Raw genomic sequence first — 17,993 nt, 5'->3', positions numbered from 1 at the left:
CGGCTCGAGGTGCCGCAGAATCCGGAGCTCAGTCGGAGCTCAGCTTTGTGCAGGAGACACGAAATTAAACTGTGTATAAGTGACACCTATGGCGTGGCAGGGGTCGATAAGTATCACTTAGGAAGCAAAGGGGATGTAACGTAGAGCGAGGAGGGCTAAGTTCGGACAGGATAGCCAGGTGGGCCTCACCCAGAAGGGGAGTGACAAAGACCAGAAGAAGGTAAAGAAGCTGGACATGCTGCCCTCGGTGGCGAAAGCACTTGGGTTAGAGGGCAAAGCAAGGGCGAAGGCCTGATGGGCTGTTCATCCGAAGGCCAGGCGGAGGGCCGGTGTGTCCCAAGTGGAGAACGAGAGAGCGGTGAACATGGGGCCGGACCCCGGGGTGCCTCATGAGTCACTGTGACGTCACAGGCTTTTCCAGTGAACGGGATGGACGCCTGTTGGAGGTTTCCGGGCGGAGGGGTAACACGGCCTGGGTAAAGCGATTAACACACCACAACTCCACGTTGAGACTAGGCTGGAAGCAGGGGCCAGTTAGGGGATCGCGTGATAACGGAGATGAAGGATGGTGGGGCCTGTGCCAAACGGGTGGCGTGGCGGCGGGGCAGGGAGCGGTGCTCTGGCTCCGAGGTTGGGGCCGGACGGATCTGCCTGCAGACGGACGGGGCACGAGGGAGCGGGGCGCTGGGGAACATGAGGTTTCAGGCCTGAGCCCCTGGAAGGATGAAGTTTCCCTTGCCTCTGACAGAAAAGCCTACAGGAACGGTAGCTCCGGGGACAAGAGCTTATCTTGGGAAATACTGATCTTGGGACGCCTAACCCTAGCAAAGGAGTCAAACAGGAACTTTTGTTTACAGAGCTGTGAATAAAAATTTGAGGTCCCAAGGCATCTAAACAGCACCTGTCACCGAGCAGAGATCGCCTGAGGGATGAATGCAGACGAGAAGAGGGGTGCAAAGGCGGGCCCGAGGCAGCCTGGCCTCAGAGGGCTGAGGGGTCAGACACAGGGGCCCGGGTGCAGACACAGGCACGTGCACACGCCAGGCCCACGCGCACACAAATGCACACACAGGCAAGGAGGAGAGGGGAGCAGGAAGCAGAGAGGGAGGAAGAAGCACTCAGGAAGAGCAGGAAAAGCAGGGGCGGGGAGTCAGGCGGGGCCGAGGCCTGAGGAATGGCCCGGGGCGGCCATGCTCTGCTGGTCCCTGGTGACCCCGAGAAGCGGCGTGTTGGTGGAGTGACGGCTGAAGGGAAAACGCAAGAAGGCCACCTGGAGGCCGTGAGCCCGGGGTTTTGTTCTGAAGGAGTGCTGTTTCCAGAGAAGGGGGTGAGGTCCAGAAAGAAGGCGATCACAACCTAGGGGGATGGGCATGGAGGGCGGAGCAGGGAGGGCGCTGCAGCCTGAGCTGGAGAGCGCGAGGGGAGGGAAGGGTCGGTGGAGCCCCGGCAAGGGACCTCCTCCTCGGAGGGGCGCACGGCCGCTCCCGCAGGCAGGAGAGAAGGTCAAAGGCTTGCGTAGGTGCAGGGCCAGCCGCTGAGAGGGGGCAGGGCAGGGAGACACGGGAGGACTGGGCGATGAGCAGGCCTGCAGCCGTCGCCCAGCAGAGAGGAAGAGAGGAAGAGAGGACAGGCCGAGAAAACACGCCGAGGCCAGTGAGGACTGTAAACTGCGGCCTGTCAGGTGCCAGACGCAGGGGCAAAAGGTCGGGGCGCGGCTGTGGGGTGACGGCTGAAGTCGGGGGGGGGGGGGGCGGGGCAGGGGGCAAGGAAGCGGACTGCTATCGCGGCGAAGCAGGTACAGCGACGGTACCGGTACCGGGGAGAGGGCCCGGAGGGAGGGCCAGCCAGGCCCGCAGGCCCTCCGGGGGCGGGGGGTGCGGGGGTGGCACAGGCCGAGACCGGAAATGGGCAATGGGCTGGTCGCTGGAGAGGAGGGCCGTCCCCGCGGGGCAGCTTCTCGTCCCACCGATCCCTCCTCAGACCGGCCGAACTGGACGATTCTCTCGCCCCTTTACCACCTGGGGGCCCTCCTGGAGCCACACACGGGCTGCGATTTGATCTTCTGAGTTTCTGAGTGGGCGGGTGCTGGCCAAATTTCCAAATAGAACGATGGAATTCATCAAACGTTGGTCCCAAACCTCTTTTTCTTTTTTGGCATCAGACTCTGACTCTGGGGCCTAGGGCACCAAGATGAACAAGGCACGTAAAGGATAAATTATAATTTCCTGTGGCACATGAGGCTGTATTTACTCTGTAGACGGATATATTCCAGGCACAGCTATTGTAGAGCAAGGTCAAAATGCAACAGGAACAAAAAGTTAACTAATTTCTGATGCGTGAAGACGAAGAAAAACAAAGAGACTATTTAACATTTAAAAAGAAACCGCTTAAGTATCTGCTCCATGATGAAATAATTAATTTCTTTAAATAGAAATCGAGGTGCTACTTTTTGCCCACTCCTCGCATAACTCAGGCTGGCTCCCTCCCGGGGAAGCTGGCGCTCGTCAGGGAGTGACGGTCAGCACCTGCGGAGTCATCAGGAGAAAAGGGAAGGGACGCCACGAAATCTTCAGACGGTGCGGCTCGCAATTAACAGGAATCTCAGCTGCACTGTCGAATGTCATCTTCTATGCAAAATGTGTACACTTCACAGCCCTGAAAGTTCCATGACGCCAGTGGCACTAATTTTTACCGTCAGGATGCTAACCATCCACTAACCCTGGGCACTCCCTCACTGGGGCTTCAGCGTAAGCCCCGGAGAACAAGTAACAAGCTGGGCACCCTTATGTAGCACTGGCTTCACAAGCAAAGACTTGGAGGCAGAATAGGTGTCCATCACTAGGAGAATCGATGCATAGATTCTGGCACATTCAGAAGATGGAAATCTCTGCAGCAGCACGAAACAATGAAGCACATCTTATACACGGCAACGAAGACACCATAAGCATAGTAATGAGTGAAAAGTAACAAGAGACTCAGAGCCCAAATCCATACACGTAAATTCAAGAACACACACAAAACAACACAATTTAAATAACTGAGTGGAAGGGAAGGACATACTTGGATGCCAGTGTGGGTGCGTATGCAGGAGGAGAGTCACAGGAGTGGGACTAAAGGAAATAAGATACAAGCAAAGACGCCTGTACCATGAATCAAGGCACGGGATCAACTTGATTTGTGTATCTGAGCTAGTGGTGGTCATGGGGGAAGTGGGTAGAGCGTTCTTACAAATGGACAGTTAGTTGGTATGTATTTTTCATACTTGAAGCTTTTCACTATTTGTTACTTGTACACCTGGCTCCAGAGAGATCTATAATGTAGCACAATAATGCGCCCAACAGAGTATCTCCGTTCTATAAACTTGACATGTTTTGGTACAATCGTTATCACAATTTATGGATGGCATTTAACAGGATCTAGAATAGCAGTTGCCAAAAACGAAATCAGTCAATCGTGAATCTAATAAAGAGTAAAGCTTTGATCATAATTTGATATATTCGGAGAGAAAAGTAGATAAAAAGATTCCTATAGAATTGAGCTTGACGCTATGATTAACAACTTAGCACACGAAGTACCTCTTAGCCAATGCTAAGCACAGCATCAGAGCTCACCCTGACAGGTACGGCTTCTTGCAGAAACGTGTCCATGTTTCCCTGTAGAATAAACGTGTGTTTCCAACAAGCTCCTGGTTCATAATATGCTTTCTGTTCTCCATCTCTAAACTACACTTTCTACGCTCAAAGGCAATCGGCTGCAGGGAGAAGAGCGGCCCCGGACGGAAATCAAATTGAGTAATGTGTTCCGAGAAGCTGCCACTTGTGATGCGGCTCAGTGCTACAGGGAGAGCTGGACAACTGTGCCTGGGGCCCCAAGGGCTCACGATCTGATCAACCAACACTCAAGGACCCCCATTCTTACTCCCATGGAAGTTGTTGGGTGACCTTAGAATAATCGCTCAAGTTTCTTTGCATCACTTTCACTGCGCTCCTGCCAACCAAGAGACAGAGGATGAGAGAACACAGGAAGAAGGGTCAGGAACTCTCATTTTGTTCCCAGCTTAGTGCCCATGAAAGGGGAACTGACAACATTTCCCCACTGTGCTACACGTGACCTTTGTTACTTACAAAATAGAAATATTAAAACCCTGGAGGCCCGTTACAAATGCTGATCCTGGAGTCCTTGTCAAGAAATCCCTTACAATGGAGTCTTTTGTTCAATAGGATCCATACAGCACCCAGCGGGTGAATCTTCTTAAAGGTCTAAGACAGACACACTTAAGAAACATCCGTTCTAAGGAGAAGTTTAAGAAAGTTTCCCCTTTCTTGGAAGGATGTTCTTAGCACAAGACGACGCAGCCCTGAAAAGTTTTTGAGTTTGAGCTGAAATAATTTGATTTGCTCCACAAAACTCCTCACATCCTTTTACTCACCGTAACAATAAAATATTCTGAAAATATTTCCACACAGAAAATGTTTCTACGTGAATTCTCCTACGGATTATAAATTCCCATTAACATCAAATGAAGTAGCGGCAGACAGGAAACGCAGACTGTTAAACCTCAGATTCGACTTCAACCAATGTCTTCGTGCCACAAGCTTCCGAACCCATGTTTCCACGTGGCTGAGGCAGAGTCTCTGATCCCCTTGAGTTGCACAGAACGAGGTCGTGAGCAGATGGGCAGTACCATTCAGTGCCAGGCGGACGCATTCTAGCCCCAAGGCCATCAGATGGCTCTAGGAGCAATGGCGGTGTCACTCCTCACCGAGCGTGGCACTTCTCTCTTTCCCTGACCTGCTTTCTGTCCATCCACCTCCACCATCACCACCTCCTGCCGCAATGCCACGTTCGCCTCCTGTTCTATTCCATAGGTAGCCACGGCCCCCTCCCTGTGGGGAGGCAGTGCTCTTGGGTAAAAGGGATGGGGACTGCCTTCGCACCCCAGTTCTCTACCCCGTGCTCTTCGCTAGCAAAGGGAGAAAAGGCTCGATGGTGATGGAACAAGGCTCTGTGGCCCATGGTGGTACTTGTCCATGAGCCACACAGAGGAAGAACGGTTTGTGCAGAGAAGCTCGGACATGGAGTGGGTGCGTGTGGGCAAGGAGGGGACACAGCTGAAAGGTGTGCTGTAGCTGCCAGGCTCCGCGTGAGACACTCCTGGTGAAGGCGCTTCTCAGCTGCCACCACAGGCTGGTGAGTGCTTCCGGCTGGTGCAGAAGCTTCTGCTCTGGCTTCCAACAGTCATAGGCAAAAAGTTGCTCTTTGTGGCGTGGTCAAGCTCAGCCCTAGCTGGTGGGGCTGACGAGGCTCAGCCATGACAGGAGGGACGATGCTTCAGGCCGTGGATGAGCTCTGACCCTCCCCCACCACGGTTGGCCCTTCCCGGTCTCCCCCTGCCTTGCTTCATGGGCACATTCCTGGTGAGTGAGGGGGCCTTGCTCTGCACCTCAAGATTGTTAAGGATTCGAAATACAAACCTAATTTCATTTAATGTGTTTACTTAATTATTACCATAGCTCTCTAACTGAGGGATGGGAGTGCATTAGCCATCCTCATTTGTCTATCAGGTTAGAAGCAAGATGAACAACAGAGAATTCCCATACCCACCAATGGTGGTACAACAGTAGGAGAGTGATGTGGAATCTCTATGAAAGTCCAGAATGCATGTGTGTTTCCTCTCAGCAATGTCAGCTTTTTGTGGACAGCCTCTCACGATGTGCCCGGAGCGTAAACACTAAAGCTGGGACCCCGATCTCAGCACGGTGCACACAGACCCAACTGGAGGGTATGCACAAAAATCTAGGCTACAACCTAAACAGAAAACCTTTCTGTAGGGCTTACGTATGCTGGAAGTTGTTCTAAGGGCTTTATATGTAGTAATTCACTTAGTCCTCACAACAACTGCATGAAGGAGGTATGACTATCTCTGTTTTAAGAGGGAGGCACAGACAGGTTAAGCAACTTGCCCAAGGGCACACAGTCAGTAAGCCATAGCACGGGATTAGAAATCAGGCACATCACAGACTAACTACCATGTAGAGCAGCTAAAAAGGAATGAACTATATTGGTCTAAGATAAGATTCCCATGTATCTCTCACATCCAATTGGAGAGACCATCCAAAGAACAGCAAAGAAATACAAAAGGCACAATTTCATAATAACGAAGAAATGAGAAGGACACAGTGAGCACATGGGATATTTCTACAAATTTCTGGAAATCTGAAAATAGATGAAAGAGTCTAGGATGATGAAACAGCATGTAGGGAATTGAGCCTGGAACCCACATGGAGGTGGGAGCTTCAGCTGCAGAAGAAGCCGCCTAACTCAACAGAGCCCTGGAGAGGCTCCATACCTGTACACTGCACTCATGATGGTGGGAACAGTGAAACGGGGGCTCATTCCCTCCCCACAGCCCTGTGTGCAAACAGCCCACAGCTAAAGAACTCTCAGATGTCCACACTCAGGTGCAAGTCTTTGCTAGAGAAATCAGTGAACTTTCTTGGAGGGGAGTTCATCACCCCGTTCCACATGCTGGCCCTAAAGGATGGGCATTACGCTCTGGCCCACCAACAGTCACCCATCGTAAAGCAGGGACCCTACCTCTATCCTGAGCAAGCCGTGCCATTGGCTAATTCTCAAATATGAACAGAGTGCCAACCGACACCTGAGAAAAGCCTTCGTAAAAAAAAGAGAAACAGACACACAGCTATATATATATACCCCAAGGTGAAAAAGAAGAAAATGGACCCCAGAGTTAACAGATAATTCAAGGGACACAGAGAAGGTTTGTATTTTATTTTCAAGGACGGCTCCAGAGAGAACGAAGAAAACCTTGCATTCACTTGCAAGAACAGATACTCATGAAAAAGGAAAAATTAGAAAACCAGAAAGAGTTCTACAAAATTAATAAATGACTGCCAAAATGAAAACTTAAACAACCCATTCTTGCATTCATGGAATAAATCCCACTTGAGCATGGTGTATGACCCTTTTAAAGGATTACTAAATTCATTTTGCTAATAAAAAAAAAAAAGAAAACTTCCAACAGAAGAGCTAGGGGATCTAGCCTAGGAAGTCTTTCATGATACAGAATTATGGAGGACTAGAGAAAGAACTAAACCAAATCGAGCAGAATAAAGAGAATATTAAAAGAGTATTCAGAAATCAATGAAACAGAAAACAAACAGTAGAGAAAATCAATGAAATCAAAAGTTGGTTCTTTGCAAATAAAAATAAAATTGATAAACTCTAGCTAAACTGAGTAAGAGTAAAAACAGAAGAAAGAAATTGCCAATATCAGGATTGAGAAAGGAGTTATCATTAAAGATTCTCTAAAAATTAGAATAATGAGAAAGTAACATCAATAACTTTATGTTAATACATTTAACAACTTAGATAAAATAGACAAACTGCTGAAAAGAACCAATCACCAAAACTGACCCAGGAAGAAATAGAAAATGAGAATACTTCCCTGTATCTAATAAATATATTAAATTCATAATTTAAAAACTTTTCAGGCTCAGATGGTTTTACTGGAAAATTATATCAAACATTTAAGGAATAAATAATATCAATTTAAAAAAAAACAAAACAAAACAAATAATCCTGTACAATCTCTCTCAGAAAAAAAGGAAGGGAAAGGAAATTGAAGATAGTATTGTTCTGATACCAAAACTTGGCAAAGATAATTATAAGAAAATAAAGTTACAGACCAATATCTCTTATTTAGCATAGATATAAAATCCTTAGCAAAATATTAGGAAATTGAATCTAACAATCTGTAATAAAATATAACCAAGTGGGGTATATCTCAGTAATGCAAGGCTGGTTTTACAACAGAAAGTTAATTAATGTAATTCAACACATTAACAGAAAAAAATCAGAAAACTGACCTATCACAAACAGAAAATTTCTGACAAAATTCAATACTCATACATGGTGAAAGTACTCAGTAAGATAGAAGGAGAGTGAAATTTCCTTAATCTTTAAAAAGGCATCTAGGAAAAAAAACCCCAGCTAACAGTACACCAAACGATGAAAACCTAACTGCCTTTCCTTAAAATCAAAAACAAAGCAAGCATGTCAACTTTTACTACTTCTATTCAACATTCTGCTGGAGGTTATAGCCAGTGCAATCAGGCAAGAAAAGTGAATATAAAGCCTACAGGTTGTAAAGGAAGAAGAACATTTGTTTTTATTTGCAGATAACACGGTCGTATACACAATAAATTCTAAAGAATGTATTTTTAAAAAGAAATTACTATTACTAATAAGCAAATTTAGCCAAGTTGCAGGATATCTGATCATGAAAATATTAAGTCTTCTTTCTATATGTTAGTAATTAAAATTGGAAATTGATATAAATATACAATTTACAACAGAACCTAGAGACATAAAATACTTATGGGTGAATTTAACAAAATCTATGTAAATTCTGTACAACAAAATCTATAAAGTTAAAGAGGACCTAAATAAACAGAGAAATACGCGATGTTCATGGATCAGAAGACTCAATATCGTTCAAATGTCAATCACTTCCAAATTGATCTAATGAATCAATGCAATCCCCACAATACTTTTTTTTTTTTTTTTTTTTTTTTTTTAGAAATCAGCTAATTGATTTCTAAAATTCAGATGGAAATGCAGAAAACCTAGAATAGCAAAACACTTTTGAAAAATAACAATAAAGTTTGGGACCAATAATGTCTGATATGAAGACTTAAAACCACTTAAAACCTTAAAACATGAAGATTAGATATATAGACAAATGGAACAAAATAGTCCTGAAATTGAGCCATACATATGCGATTATTTGAATTTAGACAAAAATGCCAAAGTAATCAGTACATGGAAAAGGGTTTCTTCAACAAATGGTTAGAGTAGCACCTGGACGCCATTTAGGAAAAAAAAAATTGAACCTCAATCTCTATCTCATACTATATACAAAAATTAACTTGAAATGCATCATAGATCTGGCTAAACATAAAAGCTAAAACCAGAAAATTCATACAGAAGAAAATCTTCAGGACCATGGCATAATGGAAGATTTTTCACAAAAAAACATGTAAATAAAATGGCAAGTCACTGCCTGGGAGTAAATTCCTGCCTATGTTTGACAATAGACTTATGGACAGAATACAACTTGTATATTACAAGTTGTAAGAACTCTTATAACTCAGTAATGAGGACAACGCATTAAAAGAAATGGGCATAATAACTGAACAGACCATTCACAAAAGGAGATATATAAAATGCTAACAAGCATATGAAAAGATGCTCTAACGTAATTAGTCACCAAGGAAATGCAAATTAAAGCCACAAGGAGCCATCACTACACAACTGTCACAATGGCTAAAACAAAACAAAACTAAAATATCGACAATTTCAAATACAGGCAAGGATGTGGACTTCTTGCAATTCACAACTCATGCTGGTCAAAGAGTAAAAGGTTAGAAACACTTCAGAAACAGTTTGACAGTTTCTTACACAGTTAAACAAGAACTTACCCTAAGACTCAGCAAACGCACCCTGAAGTATTTACCCAAGGGAAACAAAGACAAAGGTACATGAAAAAAGCATGTGAGAATGTTCATTGCAGCTTCGTGCATAATAGTACAAATACGGGAACAACCAAAACGTTCATCAGCAGATGAGTGGGTAAGAAAATTGTAGTATATTCAGATAGGGGAATACCACTCAGCAATATGAAAAGAAACCCACTACATACAATGATGTGGATGAATCTCAAAAGCGTTATGCTAAATAAAAAAGCCAGACGCCAGCAGTATTCACAGGGTTGTTCCATTCATACAAATTTCCAGAACGGGCAACTGTAATTCATAGTGACAGAAAGCACGTCAGCGATGGTCTATGACGGGGAGTAGAAGAGGCTCATTGCACAGAGGAAGGAGGAACTTTTTGGAGACGAGGAAACATTCTAAGTCGTTTTTGTAGCGGTAGTTACATAGGGGGATATATCTGTCAAGACCCATCAATCTCAACATTTAAGATGAGAGAGTTTTATTGTATGCGAATTATACCTGGGAAAACTGATTAAGAGGACTGCACAACAGAATGATGCCGTGAGTCCTGAACTCTCAACTTTCTCTGCAATAACAACTGTATCAGATTGAGATATGCATAAACCAGGCTGTTCAGAGAATCAAAATAAGATACGGAGGAATTTGGAGTTTTCCCATCAACGGGAAGACACTGACACTTCGTATGTTTGTTTTCAGCTTTCATCACGGTAATGGGCTTCTTACCGTTTGAGCATATGCATTCTTTCGAGTTGTAAGGCAAGCATTTTGGGTCATATTGTAAGTTTGAATTATAAATAGCGCAATCCACTGCTGTTGTCCTTTCAGAGCAAAATTAATTACTCCCCTGCTTCGGTCAGAAGGTCTTAGGATTTTTAGCAGCGCCTTCTCATATGCATGGTGGAATATCACAGCTGAAAACGGCCGTGGCACTGAGCTGGATGGGCAGTGATCCTAAAGGATTCTGATCCGTTGTGCATGTCAGTTTCCTAACTCCCACAATTGTTTCGGTCACCGCTGTCGCCCCAGTGTGCAGCCCAGCGTGACACACAGTCCCCGAGAAGGGCTGAAAGGGTGGGTCAAGGAACCACCCTTCATCAAGAAGACTTTCCTGTAACGGGAAATGCCGTGGACGAATGCAAAGTCCCTGTGCAGGAAGAGTGACAGAGCCCACGGGTGGCAGAGGCTGCTCCGGTGAAAGATGTACAGGCACGTCTGCACGTGGCCCCACGTGGACCAAGGCCTGTCGAAAGAAGGAGAGACCTTACAGGGTTTCCCTCCCCCACACAGACTCTGAATGCAAACCAAGCTTTCGGAGCTCACAAGGCGTCTCTGCACTTATTGTTGTCATGACTGCATCCGGGATCCGAGCAGAGCAACCCCAGCAGCTTACGGTGTGGTGGTGGTGGTGTGAAAATCTCTTCTCTAAACCTCCAGGTGGGTTTTCAGTCCCACATCAAATGGCTTCTTTTCATGATCTGCCTTCCCGACAATTCTTTCAGGTTCATGTGGATTTAAGCTCCAGATGGCCAGTGCCATCTGGAAACATTCTTGGCCCTACTGTGAGTAATCAGGCAAAGCAAGGTCTATCAAATGTCAGCGCTGCTTAAGAAAAGCATCAACAATTACAACTGTAGCTTTAAAATTACATTGAACTTTATAGCAGCTTTATTCATAATTGCCCTAAATCGGAAGCAACTAAGATGTCCTTCAACAGACGACTGGATACACAAACCACGGTACATCTACACAACGGAGTACTATTCAGTGATGAGAACAAATGAGCTAGTAAGCCACAAAAACACACGCAGGGACTTCAAATGCATTTTACTAAGTAAGTGAAAGAATCTAACCTAAAAAAGCCTACATATGATTTCAACTATACGACATTCTGAAAAAGGGCACACTGTACAGACAGTAATAAGATCAGTGGTGGCAGGAGATTGGGGGTGGGAGGGGCGGTGGGATGAAGAGGTGACAAGTAGGAGATTTTTGAGGATGGTGAAACCATTTCATATGATACTCTAATGGTAGATACATCGCAGTTGGCATTTGTTAAAACCCACGGAATGTACAACACAGAGTGAACCCTAGTGTGAACTCTGGACCTTAGTTAATAACGTATCAACATTGTTTCATCAATTGTAACAAATGTTACCACACTACTGCAGGATGTTAATAATAAGGGAAACTGTTTAGGGGAGTTGGGGTTATGTGGTAAATATAAATATTCTATAGAATTTTTCTATAAAACTTAAACTGCTCTAAAAAATAAAGTGTATTAATGTAAAAAATACATTGTAAATCAAGACTGCAGAGTTTTTAATGTTACATCTTTAAACGGACATATTCTAACTGCAAGATAATTTTCCACTGAAGTATTTTTAGAAGAATATTATAACGATTTTCTTTCTTACATAACACTGTTGTGATGGCCCAGAAAATATTCAGAAAACACTTTTCCCCAATTGGAGACCTATTTCAAGTAACATCAAACATTCAATCCCAGGTCTAACTAACAGTGAAAGTATATCCAATTTCAAAAGAAATGTTAAGAAATCAAGTATAAATAAAACATTTATTTTCCCCCTCATTTGCCATAGAACATCTCCTATTTTGTGGGCACAAAGTTTCAAAATTTCAAAATTCTACACTTAGGAAATGGACTATTCCTTGCAAGATTTTCCACTCGTCATTTGAAACTTCTTAACGTCCCTCTCCTGCAGAGGACAGGTATCCAGGGCTTTGGGGTGAACATCTAGGGGGTTAAAATTCTAAACTGTAACCGGTTTTACTAATGACATTGCTGTACATGATACATTCCTACATTTTGAGAAAATTTCCAAAAGCGAAGGCCCACAATTAATCAAAATTGGTCCAACTATTAACAATACACTCACAACAATGGTTGGGGGGAAAACACAACTTCAGGTGACCTCCATGTAAACTCATGTCCTCAAGAGGGCTCTTAGGGCCTGGCCTATGTCATTTTACTCTGGTCCATTCAGTCTCTCGCTCCCCCATTTGACTCTACACTTGCTCCTTGGTCTTCAAGCCTCCAACACCTGTCTCTATGTACTGTCAGCACCAACCTTGCTATTTTGGGGAGAGAACAGAGGCTTTCAGAAGAGGATGTCTGTGAGTCCCCCCACCCCGAACCTGTTCCCACACCTGGCTGGACCCTTACCCTCTACCATCCGTTCCCTCTGCACTGAGGTCCAACCTGTCCACCTGTGTTTGATCCCAGCTGTCCCTCTCGCAGAGTCAAGGACACTCTCCAGCTGTTCCCACTTTTGGGGAAGCTGCTACAGTGTTAGTAGGGTGGTATCATCAAGGTGTGTCTTTCAATCTGCTCCAATGCATTTTTTACATCCCTCATATATACACCACTTGTGAAATGTTCTTGGCCAAACTGTTTAAACTGAATCTAATCAAGCCTGTAAACCAAACTTCTAACATAACATAGGGACAGGGAGACCAGTTTAAAAAAAAAAAAAGAAAAGAAAAAAGAAGACGGACACACCTTAAGGAAACAATGAGACAGATCAACACTCTGAAACGTCTACACGACACAGTTAACGTCTACAGGGACCCTGTGAAACGTCCACGCGGACACAATGAAACGTCTGTAACTAAAAGTAGGTGCTGCAGCAGTCACTTCATGCAAGGAAATACGTGGTCACAGATCGGTACCTGAGAGGATGCTCAACATCACTCGTCACTTGAGAAATGCAAATGCTGCAGCACAACATGACCACCAGAGTAGCCAAACGAACAAAGACCGACACCAAAGTGTTGGTGAGGGCGTGGAGGGACCAGAACCCTCACACGCTGTGGGTGGAAAAAGGCAAAATGGCACCGCCACGTGGGAACAACGGGTGGTGGCTGTGATGTCGGAGACTTCCCTAACATATGACACGCCAATCCTACTCTTAGGTATTTACCCAAGTAAAATGAAAACCTTTACTCACACAAAACAGCGGGGAAATGCTTGCAGCAGCTCTATGCAAAATCGAAGGACTGGAAGCAATCAAAATACCCCTCTTCTGAAACACGGACAGACACACTGTAGCGCATCCACACACTCATATACTGCTCTGCACAGCAAGGGGCTCTTCACAAATGCAGTAACACGGATGAGTCTCAAATGTTATTTTAAGTGAAAGAAAGAGACTCAAAGGCTAAAAACTACACGATCCCATTTCTATGCTGCTCTGGAAAAGGCAAACCGGTAGGCAAGGCGGTGGCTGCTAGGAGTCAGGGGGAGGGAGAGGTTTGAGGACAGAGAAAATCTGAGCTCTCTTTTCTCTTCTCCTCCTCGTTCACATTAGGAGATTGCCAATGTCATGACGCCTAAGAGAAACTGGTGGGTTCGAAGGAGCCCATCAGCCTTGATTATCCAAAACCACTATGCTGCTTCTCCAAGTCAATAAACCCCTGGAGGACTTGAGGCAGGAAGGGCAACATTTCCTTAGAAATGAGGCGTTTTCTTGTTGGTGGCTGAAAGCTTCTGGGTGGACAAGGGGCTAAAACGATCTCTCCTGGATTACATTTTTAATTTATAAACAGTTTAAAATGGCTAAACCAAAGCTCTCATTAAGAGGCATATTCACTAATTTTGGTTCCCCATGATAAATTTGTACGTTAAAACAGCTTTCTGCTGCTTAATTCAGAGGAACTAGACAAAACAAACACTGGTTGAAAAGAATGGATGTATAAAAAAATCAAATATCAACTATCATAAGAGAAATGACAATTTAAAATATAATCTTTCAGGGGCGCCTGGGTGGCTCAGTCGGTTAAGCATCGGACTTCGGCTCAGGTCATGATCTCACTGCTCGTGGGTTCGAGCCCCGCGTCGGGCTCTGTGCTGACCGCTCAGAGCCCGGAGCCTGCTTCCGATTCTGTGTCTCCCTCTCTCTGACCCTCCCCTGTTCATGCTCTGTCTCTCTCCCTCTCAAAAGTAAATAAACATGTAAAAAATATATGTAGTCTTTTAGTTATTTTGGAAGGAATGTAAGCATTTCGTTTTTACGTTGGAAGAAATTTACGTGTAGATTCAAGATGCTACCCAATGACATTCAGTTATCCCGCAGTAAGACAGATGGTCCCAAAATTCCCTGAAGAGGCCTATTTGATCTCATCAAGAGGGAAGCGCGAAGCTCCGCTTTCTCTCCAATTTTATTATCACCGATTATTTTGTGAAACTTTTTTGTCCTTTGCTTTTTAACTATACTTGATTAAATACACAATCACTATGGGAAAAGAATGAAAAAGATGCAGGAAAAGAAAAAGGGAATAAGTTATCCAAATCTTAACTTAAAAACTACTGTTGTTAAATTTGGATTGCATCCAGGCCTTTTCCTACAGAAATGCATACATGCAAATACGTACATTTACAAGTTTTTCACGTCTCATTTATTATCGTGGCCATCTTTCCAATAATAAAGATTTGTACACAGTTTTATTTTTATAGTGGCAAGGGATACCATGAGAAGAAGGGGCCAACATTTAATCGTTATCTATGTTGGATACGCAGCTCCCTTTCAATCCTGAATTTTATGTTCGTGTAAGGAACTTGTGAATCTTTTCTCTTACAGTTACTTCTTCCTTTGGTGCCATTCATATAGTAAAGGTCTCCCCACCCAAAGGTTAGCTAAACATTCACCTATAATTCTTTCTAGTATTTTTATGGTTTTCATTTTTACGTTTATAACTTTACTGAAACTAGATAGTAATGTATTATTAGTATAACTAGTGTATAATTTAAAGAGGGGCTCGACCTTTACCCATTCCCTCTAAATGGGTAGCCAGTTGTCCCAACACCATTCAATAACCAATGCATCATCTTCTACTGACAGGAAATACCTATCATAACATATACCAAATTTGTGTATGTCTGTACTTCTAACAGTTCCTGGACTTTGTTCTGTTCCATTTATGTATTTGGTTTTTTTTTTTAATTTCTTTAAATGTTTATTTATTTTTGACAGAGAGAGCGACAGAGCATGAGCGGGGGAGGGGCAGAGAGAGAGAGAGAGAGAGAGAGAGAGAGAGAGAGAGAGGGAGACACAGAATCCGAAGCAGGCTCCAGGCGCCGAGCTGTCAGCACAGAGCCCGACGCGGGGCTCGAACTCACAGACTGCGAGATCATGACCTGAGCCCAAGTCGGATGCTCTACCGACTGAGTGCCCCAGGCGCCCCTCCATTTATCTATCTGCTCTGGTGCCAGTACCACAATTTTCCAGTTCCTGTGGATTTACATCCTATGATAGGGCAAATTACTACCACTGCACTCTTTTCTCCAGAAGTGTTCATGGCCATTATCTCACATTTATTCTACCTGGCTTACTTCAGATTTCTATGTTTTGATAGGCTGTTTACTCATTGTTATTTTACAATGTGTTGTTCTCTGGCATTGGATTTGAGTGATGGATTTCTTTTTCAGCTTATTTACTTTTCTCCTACAATTACCATGTACTTAATCACACCTAACTAAATACTAAAAGAAAGCTCCAAAAAATAATTGTCAGTAGGCCTGATGGTTGTCCCTAAGCTCTGGCTTACTGTGGCAACATCCTCGTCCCCAGTGTCTGAATGTGTCTGAATCCTGGGTAGAAGAGGATCCTGGCTTCTCCTAGGCCTGCCCTGGCCTCTCTACTGAGTGGGGTTTGTAGCAGTCGACTAGAAGTTGTTAAAGTTAATTCTCATGACACTGCATGTGTCCTTCCTCAGAAAGGGAAGTCACGGGTTGGTTCTTGGTGTCTTCCTGAAGTCGGTCCGTCCCTCCTTCCTTCCTTCCTTTACCTGTTCTATCAGGTGAAAACCCATCAATTCTCGTCGGCTGCAGTAGGCCCCACTTCCCCATGAGCACCCTGTTTCTATACTGATGTAATTTGCTCCTAACTTTCCTTTTTCTTGGTAATGTTTGCTGGTTTCTCCCCTAACTTCACCATCTTCCCAGGAAATCTTGAGTGAGATCACTTTGTGGATTTTTGCCTGAGCAGACCGTACCACTAATAAACATTAAAATAATGAGAGAACTCAAAATTAACTGTGAAAAGGAAAAAGGTCTAGATCTGAATTCATGGGTGACCACAGCATGGATTTTGAAGAAGAAATAAAAAATGGCAAACCTACTTCCTGCCGGATAGAAAAAGAAAGAAGACGTGATCCTCCCACGATTACCCTCCAGTTTTGTATTAAGAAAACAGTTCAGAATAATTGGTGGTTATTTTTCAAGTGTCAAATCAGTAACATAACATCACATAAAAGCCATTTAGGAATCAAAGGGAATAATCTCAACACGGATCCAAGCCCCGGATACCTCCTCAGACCCTGGACTGTATTACGGGGAGGGAATGACCTGATGACAAATGACCCCTCGTCTCAAACGTCCTGACACCTCCCTTCGCTGTCGGATGAAGCTAGGGTGTGATCAGGCACACGGCTCCCAGGAGGGCGAGGGGACGCGGCCTTCCTGCTCGGACAAGGCACAGTCTTGGCACAAAAGATGCCGCTGCTGGTTCTGAGCACGACAGGAAGCATCGCCCGCGCCTGGACAGGAGCCTTGGACTGTGGCGGACGACAGACGGGCCGCGCTGCACAGCACAGACACGTGCGGTGGGCGAGGAAGGAATGTTCCGAAGCCCTTTCACCACAGACGGTCCCTGGGAAGCGGTCCTGCTTTGCACGCTGTGCTTTAACGCACCGCTTCGCGTGCACCGAGCCTGCTCGGAAAGCGTTATTAATTCACAGCCATCCCCCAGGCAGGAGCTGTATCCCCCTCTGACAGGGGAGGAAGCAGCCGCAGCTCCTACCTAACGGTGGCTCTGCTCTCTCTGGTGCCTCCTGCCTGTCAGAACGGAGGCAGGCCTTCTACCTGGAGGCAGGTGTTCCCGCACAAGGAATTCATTCAGTAAGAGTTTAACTCTCACCTCCGCGCCGTGTTCATCCTTGATATGACAGTTCCCATTTTAAATCCCGTGAGGCACTGGCACCGGGCCTACGTGGCAGGTAATTCAGAAATAAAATGACGGTGATCTACGCCCTGGCAGAAGCTTGAGAAGTCAAACAAGTTATGAGGCTTCCAACTTCTATCTCTATTTCAAGGTGAGAGCGCCTAAAAGCAAAGCCAAGTGCGCAGTAGTATTTTCACAGCCCCCTGAGGAAACGCCTCTACTACGTTAAGGCACTTCAGAAACTATGTTCAACTATATTGAAACTATATTGAACTATGTTGAAACTATGTTGAACTATATTGAAACGATACTAAACTATATTGAAACAATATTGAACTATATTGAACTATATTGAAACTATACTGAACTATGTTGAAACTATATTGAAACGATATTGAACTATGTTGAAATTATGTTGAACTATATTGAAACGATATTGAACTATGTTGAACTATATTGAAACGATATTGAACTATGTTGAAACTATATTGAAACG

At 44.5% G+C, this 17,993-nt stretch overlaps 1 protein-coding gene across 7 annotated transcripts in view; it reads right to left on the bottom strand.

The window, feature by feature from the left end:
* Window positions 1-17,993, bottom strand: part of ANO10 (anoctamin 10) — a 214,889-nt gene that overhangs the window by 76,755 nt on the left and 120,141 nt on the right. For 2 of the 7 annotated variants that reach the window (XM_040479597.1, XM_040479596.1), the window contains one exon: window positions 9,863-10,779. The exons of the other annotated variants lie outside the window; for them this stretch is intronic. In XM_040479597.1, coding sequence (XP_040335531.1) covers window positions 10,426-10,779 — 354 coding nt within the window. In that variant the 3' untranslated portion in view covers window positions 9,863-10,425. Of the gene's footprint in view, window positions 1-9,862; window positions 10,780-17,993 lie in introns of those variants that run through there. 7 annotated transcript variants of the gene reach the window in all.

The sequence above is a fragment of the Herpailurus yagouaroundi genome, unplaced genomic scaffold (genome assembly GCF_014898765.1).
Source record: "Herpailurus yagouaroundi ecotype Mexico unplaced genomic scaffold, PumYag 159, whole genome shotgun sequence".
Classification (NCBI taxonomy): Eukaryota; Metazoa; Chordata; class Mammalia; order Carnivora; family Felidae; genus Herpailurus; species Herpailurus yagouaroundi.
This window is presented reverse-complemented; position numbering and strand designations above follow the sequence as displayed.